We start from the raw sequence: 15,228 nt of genomic DNA, 5'->3' as shown, positions 1-15,228 counted from the left end.
AGCTAAGCAGACTATGCTTGAGTTTTGGAGTCTCAGTCAGACCTAGAGTTCCACTTCCTTCTGCCTTGCTGAACCTGACCTCCGGCAGCAGTGTTGAAGGGGTTTCCCTTACTCCTGAACAGAGGTCTAACCTACCACAACCCTGATATGGTAGCAACCTTAACCTTTAAAGTGCTTCACTTTGACCTTCCTGATTATCTAACCTGCCTCACCATCTCTTACTCACCAGCTTGCACCCTTCGCTCTCTCAATGACCATTGCCTTGTCCTTCCCGGCCCCAAGACTGCCCACTAAGAATCTGCTAGGCACAGTTCTTTCTTCTTTCTATCATCACATATATGAAACAATCTCTTGCTTCCTCTTCTTACTGAATCTTCCTTTAAAACCTTAAAGGCTAACCTGAAGGCCTGGCTTTTTAGGCAAGCTTTCGGAGGGTGAGACTGATTAGATGGCATGAGCTTCACCAGCTAGAGATCTTCCTTTACTGTCCTCCTTGCTTGTCTGTCTAAACTGTGTGGTGCGAATGCTGACCTTTACTATTTTTAATTGGAGTTCCTTTCCTGTTTCAAATTTTTTTAGCCTGCACACTGCTCTGTACTGCTTTAGCAGCTAGAGCGATCTAGCAAATTGAAATAAACTATAAACTTGCAGAAGTGGTTGGTCTGCCCATGCTAGAGGCATTGGAGGATCCCCCTTCTGCAGCTTCCTCCCCAGTTTTGGGAGCTACCTATGCCACCAGAAATCAGATGCAGCACTTATTGAATGAGGTGGCATGTATTCAAGGAGATGTCCCACCAGTTATTGTGCTGCAGGAGCTACAAATGCCTAAAATATGACATGGAGTCACTCTGGGATGCCATCCAGTTACTTAATTCTTCCATGCTGAATTTATCTGTTTAATTTGTTGGTGACTTAACTGTTATTTTTAAAACTGTGGAAGTCCAGACCCAAGTGGTTGACCAACATACTACTAAGTTGCAGGCTCATGAAAGTAAGATCTCAGAGCTTCAATGGTTGAATGAAGCTTTGATTAAAGATAAAAATTTTACATTCAGGAGACTTGAATATTTAGAAAACCAACCAATGAGGAATACATTGAGATGTTTGAATTTTCCCATATCTCCTCTAATTGTACCTGTGGATATGGTATGGAAATACTTACTAGAGGTTTTGAAAATGCCCTCAGAGTCTTTACCACCTATAGTGAGGGCTTATTATTTATCTCTGGTTAAGCCTTCCCAGCTTGGAAATTCATAGACAAATATTTTTTCTCGCCTGATATGAACTTACCAGCTGGATTCTATATATCATGCCTAGAGTTCTGTTCCAAAATCCAAGCGAATTCTATAACAACACGTGTAACTTAATTGGCTTAACAAGCCAATCAGCGTTTTTAATAGCGCTTAAGCAATAATGATCTCAAATTGGCAATAATTAGAATTTATGCGCATAATTTGCTAAGCATATTCTGTAGCATGCAGTGCCTAAATTGTAATGCATGGAGCCAAAAAGGGGCATGGTTATGGGTGGAGAAATGGGTTTTCCAAAATTTATGCGCACTGTTACAGAATATGCCCCTCTGCTCCTAAATCTACATGCCGGTATTTATGCCATGTTTCCCTTGGTGAAAATGGATGCATGCAGTTTTATGTGCTGAGATATCAATTAAGCGTATTCTATATACCGTGCCATGCAGATTTTTCAGGTGCCATATACAGAATCTAGCCCTTAATGGACTTCCTAGTGTCATCATTGGAGGTGATAACTCAATGGACTACCGTAGTAGTGACCTTCACATTGGAACTGGACTGTAACATAGTTTTGCATTGTATTACTGAAACATGGGTAAATTGTTTTTGGATAATATGTCCAAATGTTTCCTGATTTGGCTAGAATGACTAAGAAAAATTGCCAGGAATTCCTGGTGCTTAGAACTAGGGCATTGGCCCCGGATATTAATTTTCTGCTATGTTTTCTTTGTTTTTGTGTGATAACTTGCGAGGATAAAATATATATGTTATTTGACTCCAAACAATTGTTGGAATTGATTTCTGCTAAAGAAGAATTGACTATTAAAGTATGATGTCCTGGTACGCTGTAAGGCAGGCTTGAGGTGATTTCTTTGGGATTATGTGGGCAAATTTTATTTTCCTTTTGTTATATGTGTGTGTGTGTGTTTTTAAAATTTACTATTGAAATTGGCATTCCATTTCTCTTTACTCTTTTTTATGTAATGTTTTTTTCTTATATACTGCCTATATTATTGATTGGGCAGTATATCAAATTTTAAATAAACTTGGAAACTTGGGGCCTTGTTTACTAAGCCACGCTGTAGGCGCACTAATGTTTAGCGCATGCTAAAAATTAGCATTCGTTACCACTAGAGACACCCATAGGAATATATGGGTGCCTCTAGCATTAGCGTGTGCTAATTTTTAGCACAGGCTAAAATCGCTAGTGCGTCTTAGTAAACAGGGCCTTTGGAAACATATTTTCCTTTTCTTATTCCATGTGTCACAACTGGTTGCTGTGGTTGTATTATCAAAAATGTTAATTAAAAAAATATAAAGTAGAGGGTTCTGGGAGGTTTTTAAAAAATGCACAAAAGTGCCAAGTGGGATGTGTTTGGAGCAGGACAGACTGTGTTAATGGAGTGTCATGGTAACTCCCTGCCTCTTTCATGCCATGAATTTCTTTTTTTAAATCTTGCTACTTAGGTGTTTACTTGCCCCATATATTTCACAACCCCTTCTGAAATAAACCCTTTTATGACAGTTATTTGCCAAAGTTTAAATATTTGCTACTATTTGTCAAGTGAAGACTCAAAATACAGTAAGTGAATCAACCACATTGATAATGCTAGATGATTTTTGTCAGTTTCTACTAGGAAGCCCTTTGAGAGGAAGTAGATAATTAATCTTGTGTAAGCCTTAATGCTTTTTTTTATATTGCATTTTTACTTTTGTTTATGTTATCTGCATTTGCAGTAGGATTTGGCATACGGATGAAGGAAGAGTAGGTTTGTTGTAACAGAATGAAAATCTAAAAGTAGACCATTTTTAGTACTAAAAGCAAATATTTAGATAAACCAGTAACTTTTTGTAAACCTACTTATGAGATGTAAGCATTATAATGTCTCTCAATAATAATAAAATGATTATTCTATGCTTACTGCAGGCAATCCAGATCCTGAAGGCCAAGGTTTTTGTCAGGCTGGTTTCAGTTTGGATTTTTACAAGGTGGGTTTATACCAATGAATATTTTCTATAGATGTTATTGTTAATTTGTTTCAGTAATGGTGACAATGTATATAGTGGTGTATTGAGGCCTTAGCTTCCCAGGCTGCAAGAGTATCGGCAGCACTCTCTCGCCCCAGCTGCGGTGGGGCCATGCGCTCAATGGGGCTCAAGGCCGCCCTGTTCATGCTACTGACGCCAAAGCGTCCGTTTGGGCAGAAGGAGACAAAGTCTTCGGAAGGGCCACAGAAGCTCCAAAAGAGTCCAGCGTTGTCTGCCTCATCGCTGGAACTGTATTAGGAGTCGAGGGAAACTCCCTAACCTTCCCCCTCTGCTTGCCCATCGAACACCACGGGCTGGGAGACGCTCCAAGGTGAACAAGGTTGAATGTTTGGAAACTAGAATACAGACCTTGGAGAATGTAGAGGTTGCCTCAATTAAGGACAAGAATGTTTTACATCAACGTTTAGAAAACCAGGTTAGAAGACTTAATTTGAGATTCCTCAACTTTCCAAGATCACTTTTGATTTCTTCTATAGACATGGTAAAGAAATATTTAATTGAGGTCCTGGGGATGGCTGGAGAGTCATTACCTCCTATTACATGAGCTCAATATATTTGGAGTGTCATTACCTCCTATTACATGAGCTCAATATATTTGGAGCTCAGGAAGATCAGAACATCCATAAGAGAGAAGTGGAAAATATGAATCTTACCTTCTTTTTGGAAACCTCTTTGGATGTGATTACACAGAGAACAACTATCCAGCTCATTTTCAAAAGTGATCGCCGGCCATTTTCTGACATAAATCGGGAGATGGCCGGCGATCTCGGAAAAGCGGCCAAATCGGTATAATCGAAAGCTGCTTTTTTGCCAACATCACCGCTTTCCCGTCGCGTCGCCAGCCAACGTTCAAAGGGGCGTGTTGGCGGCAAAGTGAAGGCGGGACATGGGCGGGCATGGGTGTGGCTACCAGATGGCCGGCTTTCGGCGATAATTGAAAAAAAAAAACCCGCGATAAGCAGTATATCGCTGGGTTTACTTGGTCCTTTTATGTTCACGACCAAGCTCCAAATGACCAGATGACCACTGGAGGGAATGGGGGATGACCTCCCCATACTCCCCCAGTGGTCATCAACCCCCTCCCATACTAAAAAAATAAAACAAAAAACCTTTTTTGCCAGCCTGTATGCCAGCCTCAAATGCCGTACCCACCTCCACGACAGCAGAATGTGTTGTATCCTCCGACAGCCCTTCCCTGGTTGCGATGTGGCTTTCGGGTGAGTGTAACACCTTTTCTGTTAGGTGCCCTGCAGAGTCACATCAGCAATGCATTGTGGTGGGTGTAGGGTACTGGGCTCTACTCCCATGGTGCTTTTCCCCCCTGCTAACTGGGTTCAGAGTGTGCCCTGTTTTGTTTCCGGTAGTCCATGAGGTAGTGGCCATTTTTGTAAGCCAGTTTTGGATCCCTTTCATGTGTCACCCACATTAGAGAACGTTATTACCTTGAATGTGGCTGAAAAGAGGACATTGTACACCATTCTGCCAGCTCTGACCTATTGCTAATCTCAGTACCAGGGAGACTCTTTGCCAGTGGGGCACAACCTCTGATCTGCAGTTAACTGTGAGTAAACATGCTTATTCAAATAAAGGACTTTTTCAAAGAGATTAGTCTTCAGGTGTCAACTGATGTGCCAAGGTTATACAGCAGCAACAAGTCCTAGAGGCCTGCGTGTATGCAGGTCCCTGGGTACAGCAGTGCACTTAAGGCAGGCGGACCCAGGCCTATCCCCCCCTACCTGTAACACTTGTGCTGGTAATGGAAGCCCTCCAAAACTCACTGTACCCACATGTAGTTGCCCCCTTCACCCCTAAGAGCTTTGGTAGTGTTGTACATTTGTGGGTAGTAGGTTTTGGGGGGGGGGGTTGGGGGGCTCAGCACCCAAAGTAAGGGAGCTATGCATGCGGGAGGTTTTTCTGAAGTCCACTGCACTGACCCCTATGGTGCCCAGCTGGTGTCCTGGCATGTCAGGGGGACCAGTGCACTACAAATGCTGGCTCCTCCCATGACCAAATGCCTTGGATTTCGCTGGGTTGGAGATCGCCGGCATTTTTTTTCCATTATCGCTGAAAAACAAACCCGGCCATCTCATACCCGGCGAACTCCAAGGCTTTTGGCCGGGCTAAACCGTATTATCGAAAAAAAAGATGGCCGGCCATCTTTTTCGATAATACGGTTCCAGCCAGCTGTAGCGCCGCCGCCAACATAGATCGCCGGTGACATTCGATTATGCCCCTCCACGTTGTTTACTTTTGCCTTGGAACCTGATCAAAATGCAGTTTTGAAACTTTCCTTTAGACGCTTGGAGACACTTTTTTTGGGTTCAAAAGTGCGCATATTTCCTGATCTTTCAAGAGAAACACAGATGAGGGCGTAAGGCTTTCCTGGCCTTACAGCCTAGAGTGTTAGCCTTAGTAGCCAATTTTGTAGTACGTTTTCCTTGTTTATGTTTTATATTTTATGAAGGTAAACAATTTCAATTTTTTGACCCAAAGGAGCTAATTGAATTTATAGAAGCTAAGGAGGAATTGAATGTCATAACTAATTCTTGAATATGAATGGCAGGCTAGAGACAATAATTGAAGGGAGCATCTACCTGTATAATTTTTCTTTTCTTTAGAATAATTATTTCTTATATCTTGGGTTTTTGATTTCCTGTTTAGTGGATGAAAGATTGATGTATATTTTCCTATAATGTTTATGTGAATTCTTATTTTTCAATGTTTTCTGATTATCTCTAATATTGTTGAGATATATATTTGAAAATTCAATAAAAAAAAGAAAAGGGATTAGTGAAGCACATAAGCACTGCCATACTGGGAAAAAAGACCAAAGGTCCATCAAGCCCAGCATCCTGTCTCTGACAGCAGCCAATCCAGGCTTCAAGAACCTGGCAGCCCCCCCCCCCCCCCAATTAATAATGTTCAATGGACTTTTCCTTCAGGAATCTGTCCAAAGCCCCCTTAAACTCCGTAAGGCCAGCCTCTGCCACCACATTCTCCAGCAACGAGTTCCAGAGTCCAACTACACGCTGAGTAAAGAAAAACTTTCTCCTATTTGTTTTAAATCTACCATATTCTAGCTTCATCTTGTGTCCCCTGGTTCTATTATTGTTTGAAAGTGTAAACAAATGCTTCACATCTGTCCGCTCTACTCCACTCATTATTTTGTAGACTTCTATCATATCACCCCTCAGCCGCCTTTTCTCCAAGCTGAAGAGCCCTAACCTTCTCAGCCTTTCCTCATAGGGAAGTCGTTCCATCCCTTTTATCATTTTCGTCGCCCTTCTCTGCACCTTCTCCAATTCCAATACAATGGCATTATAACATTCTCGTGTTTGTTTTCCATCCCTTTCCTGATTATACTCAACATTCTGTGCGCTTTCTTGGCTGCCACAGCACACTAAGCAGAAGTTTTCAACATCTTGTCAACGATGACTCCCAGATCCCGCGCTTTCTTGGCCGCCGCAGCACACTGAGCAGAAGTTTTCAACGTCTTGTCAACAATGACTCCCAGATCCCTTTCTAGGTCTGTGACTCCTAACGCGGAACCTTGCATGACATAGCTGTAATTCGGGTTCCTCTTACCCACATGCATCACTTTGCACTTGTCAACATTGAACTTCATCTGCCACTTGGACGCCCAATCCTCAAGTCTTGCGAGGTCCTCCTGTAATCTATCACACTCCTGCGACTTGACGACCCTGAATAACTTTGTGTCATCTGCGAATTTAATTGCCTCACTAGTTACTCCCATCTCTAGGTCATTTATAAATATGTTAAAAAGCAGTGGTCCCAGCACAGACCCCTGAGGGACCCCACTAACTACCCTTCTCCATTGAGAATACTGACCATTCAATCCTACTCTCTACTTCCTATCTTTCAACCAGCTCTTAATCCATAGTAATACCCTACCTCCGATCCCATGACTCCACAGTTTCCTCTGGAGTCTTTCATGAGGCATTTTGTCAAATGCCTTCTGAAAATCCAGATACACAATATCCACCAGCTCCCCATTGTCCACATGTTTGTTCACCCCCTCAAAAAATGCAGTAGATTGGTGAGGCAAGACTTCTCTTCACTAAATCCGTGCTGACTTTGTCTCATCAGCCCATGTTTTCGTATGTGCTCTGTAATTTTATTCTTAATAATAGCCTCTACCATTTTGCCCGGTAATGACGTCAGACTCACCTGTCTATAATTTCCCGGATCTCCTCTGGAACCCTTTTTAAAAATCAGCGTAACATTGGCTACCCTCCAGTCTTCCGGTACCACACCTGATTTTAGGGATAGATTGCATATTACTAACAGTAGCTCTACAAGTTAATTCTTCAGTTCTATTAGTACTCTGGGATGAATACCATCCAGTCCTGGTGATTTACTACTCTTCAGTTTGCAGAACTGACCCATTACATCCTCCAAGTTTACAGTGAATTCGTTTAGTTTCTCCGACTTGCCTGTTTCAAATACCCTTTCCGGCACCGGTATTCCTCCCAAATCCTTCTCGGTGAAGACCGAAGCAAAGAATTCATTTAATTTCTCCGCTATGGCTTTGTCTTCCCTTATCGCCCCTTTAACACCACTTTCATCCAGCGGCCCAAATGATTCTTTAGCCAGCTTCCTGCTTTTAATGTATCTAAAAAAATTTTACTATGTATTTTCGCTTCTAACGCTAACTTTTTTCAAAGTCCTTTTTAGCCCTCCTTATCTCCGCTTTGCATTTTGCTTGGCATTCCTTATGTTTTATCTTATTATTTTCAGTCGGGTCTCTTCTCCATTTTCTGAAGGATTGTTGGCTTCCTTTACCTTACTGTTTAGCCACGCCAGCTGACGTTTAGGTTTTTTCCTCTTTTTTTCTAACACGCGGAATATATTTGTCCTGTACCTCTAGGATGGTGTTTTTGAACAGCATCCATGCCTGATGCAAGTTTTTTACCCTGCAAGCTGCTCCTTTTAGTCTTTTTTTCACCATGTTTCTCATTTTATCGTAATCACCTTTTCTAAAGTTAAACGCTAGTGTATTTGATTTCCTAAGTTCACTTCCTTCAATACCAATTTCAAAACAGCATGTTGATCTGCTCAGGCCATTTTAATATATATATTTTTTGAAGCAGGTATGTTTAAAAATAATAGATCCAAAATGTTTCGTAGTTGGAGGTGGGGAAAAATTGATATTCAGTCAAAATTTCAGACAGGTCGTAGAAGTTGGAATTGAGATGTATGGCTTAGTATGTCTCCAGTTTCATGAGTATTTTAGAAAAGAATGTGCCAACGTAGAGCCTGTTCTAAGATGAACGCGAAAGACAGACATTTAGGCACAAGATGCATGTAGCATAAGCAGCTACCTTAGTAAAATAAACATTGAAAAGAGGGACGTGTTCAAAGAAAGCAGATAAATTGATATGCTGGCACATAGCCGTTTATCTTTGTGATTTGGGAAATATAACCATATATTATCCTGACGCTGTCAAAGAGATTGCTTTCTCTAGCCAATTTAGCACAAAATTCACTTTAGCACAAAACTCAGTGGGAGATTAAAGGGGCAACCTCCCCATATCCCAGCAGTGGAGTGCTGCTCAATAGCTTTATAACAAATCCTAAACTTGATCTTTTAGGACATAGTACTACTACTACTACTACTACTACTACTTATCATTTCTGTAGTACTACTAGACGTATGCAGCGCTGTACACTTGAACATGAAGAGACAGTCCCTGCTGAACAGAGCGTACAATCTAATTAGGACAGACAAACAGGACAAACAAGAGATAAAGGAATATTAAAGTGAGGATGATGAAATGAAGGGGACAATGGGGGGTCAGCCACCGATGACCAGTGTTTTGTCCCCTGTGCAGCAAGTGTGGGACCGCTCCGTGACGAGCTGTCCACAGATGACTGGGTTGATGAGTCCTTTGATTAGCGCCGGCGAAGGAGCATCAGTGCTCTTGGACCTGGAAACAACTTCATCGCTCCCAAGTCATTTAACCACCATGTCCAAAGGAGTGGAGGAGTGAGTTAGGAGTGTATGCTGAAACTGAAGTCATTTATAGCTGAACTCATGTCGGCGGTGCCATTCCTAAACCAGTAAGAGCTATCAGCTTGGAGTTTTTGGCTCCCGTGGAGGTTACATTGAATATCATCTGGAAGGCGCTCCAGGACCTAATGGTGGTAGTAAATAATTTTGCTTCAGATATAATCTTATTAGTGAGCCACATGGATAATCGAATCGAATCCTTTGAGAATGAAAAATTGATACAGTAAATGAAGTTCTACAGGAGTAGGAAACGGTTAAGATTTTGAAAATGATAATAGACCAGAAAATTTTGAACAAAATGAATATTATTACAGATGATTAATATCAAGATTGTTGTTTTCCCAGAGTTCCGGGTATGACTCCTAAAGTTTTTTCCTCTGAAATGATTCCTTTTAGTATATATATATATTTTTAATCATTTATTTATAATTTTTCATTTTACAAGGGTCATTTGCAAACAGTAATACAGTGATGACTGTACAGTAATACAGCCCTTTTACTTCCTGTTCTGGGACAAAGGGAGCAGGGAGCCGGTTTAGCCGACAGTTGTGTGCCTTTATAGATATTAAAAAAGTGGTCACAGGTAACAACTAGTATGTTGAGAATATTATATAAAGGGTGGGGTTAGAAAATGTGTTAAGCATTTTTGGTTATATGTATTCCTTATGTGCTCTTCTCCTGAGCTTATGCTGTACACACCACCCTATGTTTGTGGTCTAATTAGGATTGACGATTGTTTTCTTTTTTCTATTATGCCTTAAATTGTATTTCCTTTCCGTATTTTTTGTTCAAGTGTTTAACATGTAAAATTTTTGTTTGAATAAAAAAAAAAGAACTAAATCCTCCGTAGTCATAATCTGTCTACCTGGTGGGTTACATAAATCTTTATGCAACTCGGGAAGTAAGGGGGTCTTTTACAATGCAGGCTTACTGAGCGCTAAATTGGGACTACCGCCGGCCCAATGCGGCCACCAGCGGTAGTTCTGCCTCGAGTGCTCTCCATTTCTGGGGGAAAAAGAAAACCCCTGGAAATGACTTGCATGGCAGTAATCCAGTGGTAATCGGGTATCGCCGCACACTGCCCGGTTACCGCCAGGTTACTATGGGAGCTGTTATCACCACCTCAGTGCATGGCAGTAAGGGCTCCCCGCCGCATGGACACATAGAAAAAGTTTTCTTACCACATGGCCATGTTTGTTTGGGTTTTTTTTTTACCTGCTGTAGTAAAAAGGGCACTGGTGCACAGGAAAAATGCCCCCTGCCGCTAGCACAGGACCCTTTTCCCTGCAGCTTGGTAAAAGACAGCCTAAGAAAATAATGGGAACTCTCAGATGTTCAGATGTCAGAAAGTCTGCTTCTTTTTTAGTAAACTGCTGTGTCAAAAATACTAGTTCTCATACCTTTAACTGCAAAATAGTTGCAGGTTCTTCTTCCAATTCAGTATAATATTTAGTATCCAACGATGTCTGAAGCATCTCTGTATGGTATTGTAATTTTGAACAAACAACCATGCTACTCCCATTATGAGCCCTCTTAATAATCAAGTCTAGGCTGAATTGAGTAAGTGCAGCTCTGTTATACACTCATCAAAATAACTTTGAAATACACTTTTATGTGCATAACATACCAAATCATATAGTACAAGTTCCCCAAAATTTATATATAGGGATCAATAACTTCTGGAGGGTCCCAATTAGATTTAGGAAATACAAAAGAAGTCTCAGTAGGTTCAATTGTTAGTTTCATTTCTTCCTCCACAGTTGATGTACTCCAAACAAATCAGCATCATTAAGGGCCTCTTTTAAGCTTTGCTAAGGATTCCCACATGGCAAATGAGAGGAAGACCATAGGAATTGAATGGGCTTCCTCTCATTTGCTGCACCGGGAATCGGTAACGCAGCTTTGTAATGCAGGGTCCTTTTTAGTGCAGCTTGGTAAAATGACCCCATTATTTGTTATTTTTTTTGGGAGGGGGCATGCCATAGGTGGGAAATGGGCATGGAAGTGACTTTCATCTACCATATTCGGATTAGTGCATACTAACTGGATAAGGTGAACTTAGCTCATGATCACTGTGGGGGCCTTTTACAAAGCAGGGTAAAAAGTGGCCTGAGGTAGTGTGGACGTGTCTTTTTGGCATGCGCTGGGTCACTTTTTACTGCAGCTGGGGAAAGGGCCATTTTTTAATGGGCCAGGAAATGGGTGAGCACAAAAACTAAAACTATCGTGTGCCTATTTACAACCTGAGCCCTTCCTGCCATCCATTGACTTAGCAGTAAACTACCCATGCAGTGTGCGCTAACATGGCCACACTGCCAGTTACCGCCAGGAACGCCAACAGCGTAGAAAATAAAAAAATATTTTCTACTGTGGGATTTGGCATGGGCCAAACTCAGAGTTAACGCCGGTGCTTGTGCTACCCCAGCGGTAGTGCCAATTTGGCGCACTCTACCTGCGCATTTGCCCCCCCCATGGCTTTGTTAAAGGGCCCCATAGTGCCTCCTAAATATGAGGTGGTAAGTGCTTCTGCATTAATTTTTTGCAAGTCTGCACACTAATTAAAAAATTATTATGGGACCTGCAGAAATAATTATTTAAAATTTCCTAAATACTGTCACAGAAGACCTGGACTTGACATGTGGTTAAGCCCAGACCGTAACACTTTTTAGTAAAAGGGCCTGTTAATGTTAGATATGCCTCTTTAAACTGTTCACTGGAGGAGTAAAGAACATCTGCAACTATTAATTTTAAAAATACCTAATAAACATATCAACTTGTTTTGTATAATATATAATACAGAAAATTGGATCCTCCATTTGTATTCTTGAATGAATTATTTTGAAACCTGAAAGACAAAAACACCTCACCAATATTTGTATTTGTGCTCCAATCATGTGAAAATGTCATAAATTGAGAAAAAAAGACTATAGTGCAGTGATTTCCAAACCTGGAGACACCCCAGCCAGTCAGGTTTCTAGGATATCCACATAAAATATTCATGAGAGATATTTGCATGCAGTGGAGACAGTGCATGCATATCTCTCTCATGAATATTCATTGTGGATATCCTGAAAACCTGACTGGGATGTCTCCAGGACCTGGTTTGGGAACCGCTGCTATTGTTAGTAATATGTAATTTATCCTTAAAATCGAGCGTGGTACCAAAGTTTGGAGGGTGTCCAATGTAACGCCGATTTTTAAAAAAGGTTCCAGAGGAGATCCGAGAAATTATAGACCAGTGAGTCTGACATCGGTGCAGGGCAAAATGGTAGAGACTATTATAAAGAACAAAATTACAGAGCATATTCAAAAGCATGGATTAATGGGACAAAGCCAACATGGATTTAGTGAAGAGAAATCTTGCCTCACCAATCTATTACATTTGTTTGAAGGGGCGAACAAACATGTGGATAAAGGTGAGCCGGTAGATATTGTGTATCTGGATTTTCAGAAGGTGTTTGACAAAGTACCTCATGAAAGACCCTAGAGAAAATTGGAGAGTCAAGGGATAGGATATAGTGTTCTATTGTGGATTAAAAACTGGTTAAAAGATAGAAAACAGAGAGTAGGGTTAAATGGTCAGCAGTGGCGTTCCTAGGTCGGCTGCCACCAGGGGTGGATCGCCGCTGTGAACCCCCCCCCCCGGGGTGCAGCGGCGTCTGTTCCCCCAGGGTGCAGCACAACACCCCCCCCCCAGTGCAATGACACCCCTCTCCCTGGCGCATCAAGCTCCCCCCTGTGCAATGACACCCCCTCCCTGGCACATCAAGCGCCCCCCCCCCCCCCCGGTGCATTCTTGGCTGCTGGAGGGTGCAGAGAGCAGCCGTGCGCCTGTCGGCTCCACTGGCTCCCTGCTCCCTCTGTCCCGGAACAGGAAGTAGCCTGTTCCGGGGCAGAGAGAGCAGGGAACCAACGGAGCCGACAGGCACGTGACTGCTCTCTGCACCCTCCAGCAGCGTGCACCCGGGGCAGACCACCCCCACCGCCCCACCCTTGCTACATCACTGATGGTCAGTATTCTCAATGGAGAAGGGTAGTTAGTGGGGTTCCCCAGGGGTCTGTGCTGGGACCGCTGCTTTTTAACATATTTATAAATGACCTAGAGATGGGAGTAACTAGTGAGGTAATTAAATTTGCTGACGACACAAAGTTATTCAAAGTCATTGTGAAAAATTAAAAGAGGATCTTATGAGACTGGGAGACTGGGCATCTAAATGACAGATGACATTTAATGTGAGTAAGTGCAAAGTGATGCATGTGGGAAAGAGGAACCCGAATTATAGCTATGTCATGGAAGGTTCCACATAAGGAGTCACAGACCAAGAAAGGGATCTAGGTGTTGTCGTCGATGGTACGTTGAAACCTTCTGCTCAGTGTGCTGCTGCGGCTAAGAAAGCAAATAGAATGTTAGGTATTATTAGGAAAGGAATGGAAAACAAAAATGAGGATATTATAATACCTTTGTATTGCTCCATTGTGCGACTGCACCTCAAATATTGTGTTCAATTCTGGTTGCCGCATCTCTAAAAAGATATAGAGGGGCATAATTGAACGAAAACGTCTATCTCCATGGGCGTTTATCTCCAAGAATGGGTCCGTGAAGGGGCGGACTGAACCGTATTTTCGAAAAAAATAGACGTCCATGTTTTATTCGACAATTTGTGAGCTGGGCGTTTTTGTTTTTCAATGATAATGGAAAATGAAAGCGCCCAGCTCAAAAACGAATAAATCCAAGGCATTTGTTCGTGGGAGGGGCCAGGAGTCGTAGTGCACTGGTCCCCCTCACATGCCAGGACACCAACGGGGCACCCTAGGGGGCACTTTTACAAAAACAAAAAAAAAGGTAAAAGAGCTCCCAGGTGCATAGCACCCTTCCCTTGTGTGTTGAGCCCCCCAAATCCCCCTCAAAACCCACTGCCCACAAGTCTACACCATTACTATAGCCCTAAGGGGTGAAGGGGGCACCTACATGTGGGTACAGTGGGTTTGGGGGGGTTGGACGACTAAGCATTAAGCAGCACAATTGTAACAGGTAGGGGGGGGGATGGGCCTGGGTCCACCTGCCTGAAGTCCACTGCACCCCCTAACAACTGCTCCAGGGACCTGCATACTGCTGCCAGGGAGGTGGGTATGACATTTGAGGGTGAACATAAAAAGTTGTGAAACATCATTTTTTGTGGTGGGAGGGGGTTATTGACCACTGGGGGAGTCAGGGGAGGTCATCCCCGATTCCCTCTGGTGGTAATCTGGTCATTTAGGGAACTTTTTGGGGCCTTATTCGTGAAAAAACAGGGTCCAGGAAAAGTGCCCTAAATTCTAGCTACAAACGCATACTTTTTTTCCATTATCGGCGAAAGGCGCCCATCTCTCCTCGGCCGATAACCACGCCCCAGTTCCACCTTCGCCACGCCTCCAACACGCCCCCGTCAACTTTGTACGCTTCCGCGATGGAGTGCAGTTGAAAACGTCCAAAATCGGCTTCCATTATACCGATTTATTCGTTTTTGTGAGATAAACGTCTATCTCCCGATTTGGGTCGAAATCTAGGCGTTTTTCTCTTTCAATTATAAGGTGGATAGTGTAATTAGAAAAGGTACAGAGAAGGGCAATGAAAATGATAAAGGGGATGGGACGACTTCCCTATGAGGAAAGGCTAAAGTGGCTAGGGCTCTTCAGCTTGGAGAAAAGGCGGCTGAGGGGAGATATGAGAGAGGTCTATAAAATAATGAGTGGAGTTGAACGGGTAGAGTGAAGCGTCTGTTTTCGCTTTCCAGAAATACTAAGACTAGAGCTACAATGATGAAGCTAAAATGTAGTAAATTTAAAACGTATCGGAGAAAAGTTTTCTTCACGCAACGTGTAATTAAACTCTGGAATTCGTTGCCAGAGAATGTGGTG

At 42.5% G+C, this 15,228-nt stretch overlaps 1 protein-coding gene across 2 annotated transcripts in view; it reads left to right on the top strand.

The window, feature by feature from the left end:
* Window positions 1–15,228, top strand: part of ITGA8 (integrin subunit alpha 8) — a 521,482-nt gene that overhangs the window by 63,974 nt on the left and 442,280 nt on the right. For both annotated transcript variants that reach the window (XR_003941853.1, XM_030199982.1), the window contains exon 5: window positions 3,178–3,239. Coding sequence is in view for 1 of the 2 variants with exons in the window: in XM_030199982.1 (XP_030055842.1) it covers window positions 3,178–3,239 (62 nt within the window). In the remaining variant the exon portion in view is untranslated. The remainder of the gene's footprint in view (window positions 1–3,177; window positions 3,240–15,228) is intronic.

This window comes from Microcaecilia unicolor, chromosome 1 (genome assembly GCF_901765095.1).
Source record: "Microcaecilia unicolor chromosome 1, aMicUni1.1, whole genome shotgun sequence".
Taxonomy (NCBI): domain Eukaryota; kingdom Metazoa; phylum Chordata; class Amphibia; order Gymnophiona; family Siphonopidae; genus Microcaecilia; species Microcaecilia unicolor.
This window is presented reverse-complemented; position numbering and strand designations above follow the sequence as displayed.